The sequence below is a fragment of the Gregarina niphandrodes genome, assembly GCF_000223845.1.
Source record: "Gregarina niphandrodes unplaced genomic scaffold scaffold00008, whole genome shotgun sequence".
Classification (NCBI taxonomy): domain Eukaryota; phylum Apicomplexa; class Conoidasida; order Eugregarinorida; family Gregarinidae; genus Gregarina; species Gregarina niphandrodes.
The window spans coordinates 19682-21065 of record NW_011645779.1 but is presented as its reverse complement, the minus strand read 5'-3'; the positions used below and the strand labels follow the sequence as shown (position 1 = coordinate 21065).

Sequence of the window (1384 nt, the reverse complement as noted above, 5' to 3'; positions counted from 1 at the left end):
GAATCTGGCAACCTCCGCTGTTAGTTTGCTGCCACAGTCCTTTCCAAGCTTCATCAAGTACGAACGAATCCCGGGAGACGCTCCAAGCCATATGAACATTCCTGAGTTGGGCCTACTCAATCCAGCCAATGCCTACGAGAACAAACGTCAGCTTTCCGTTGCTGGAGACATCCTCCAGAACTCATTTGATCGTTTGAATGGCATCGTCACTGGGAGCGCTGCCAGTGGAATGCGGCCACTATTTGCCCCTGTTTCTGCCGCACCTGCTTCTGCCGCACCTGCTTCTGCCGCACCTGCTTCTGCCGCACCTGCTTCTGCCGCACCTGCTTCTACCGGTGGATTATTCGGAACTGGCTCGTCCAGCCCGGCTTCTGCTTCTGCTCCCGCCGGCCCGATCCAGGCCTTCCTGGGTAATGCGGGTGGTGGGCCTTTCGCTGGCACGTTCGGAGGCGCCTTGGATAAACTGTTTAACAGTCCTTTGCAGCAGACAGCAGAAGGAGGCAGCCAAAATATAGGCCAGGGCCAAGGGATACTGGAGCCGGTCTTTTCCATGGCCAGTGGTTCCGGTGCTGGAGGCATTGTTAGAGGAATCCTTGATCGCGCTACCAGACAATCGACCTAGGGCCCCCCGGACTGAACATTAGGTAGACTGGTTTATTTTAACACTAAGTAGATGGCGTTACAACACTTTCTCGACAGCTAGCAAAATCGAAATGTACAGCACAGCTATACGAGGACGCCAACGGGTTGCAAGCGATCCCTCTGCGCTGACGTCACAAGATGTGACTGGGTTTTGAAGTACTGAGATCGGAATGCGGCCGATACTATCACCCTATCCATCTCTGGTGATGCGCCGGTATTGTCCAAACTTGCGCATTTTACAAACACGCGCGCGCGCACTCGATCTCGGCCGAAAACAGCAACAAGTGTCTGAACAAATATGAGGAGCCTAAACTTGCTCACCCTGCTCGGCATGGCAAGTGTCTCTGCGAACAAAGGGCCGGTAGGCATCAGTGACATGGTTCCCGGTGCCCGGCGTCTCAGAAGCGCGACTTTCACGATATTCGCAACTTTGTTGGGCATACCTGACAGATCCAAACAATGTTCCACCCGAAGATTCCGACGAAATGCGTAACAAGGAAAAGCAGAACGGATCTATTGACCCCAATTTAGATCCCCACTCAGATAATCAAAGCTCCGATATGGGAGGTGGCAAAGGTAAGGACGGAGAGGAGGAGGAGGATGGCGAGTTTGAACTCCCGGCCGGCTCTTTACTCCCGCCCTTCGTTCCGGACATTCCTATCGCTGGTCCACTCAACCCAGCCACTTGGTCACAGGAGCAGATCAACGCCATACTGAATCCCCAGCTGCTGAACGTGATGAA

The 1384-nt window shown here is 53.9% G+C and overlaps 1 protein-coding gene across 1 annotated transcript; it reads left to right on the top strand.

Moving 5' to 3' along the window:
* Positions 1–216: 216 nt before the first annotated feature.
* On the top strand, positions 217–441 carry GNI_053410 (hypothetical protein; the record flags this gene model as incomplete). The annotated part of the gene is made up of 1 exon (XM_011131541.1): positions 217–441. A coding segment is annotated over one exon (225 nt), but the record flags the coding sequence as incomplete, so codon positions are not given.
* Between the last annotated feature and the right edge of the window lie 943 nt (positions 442–1384).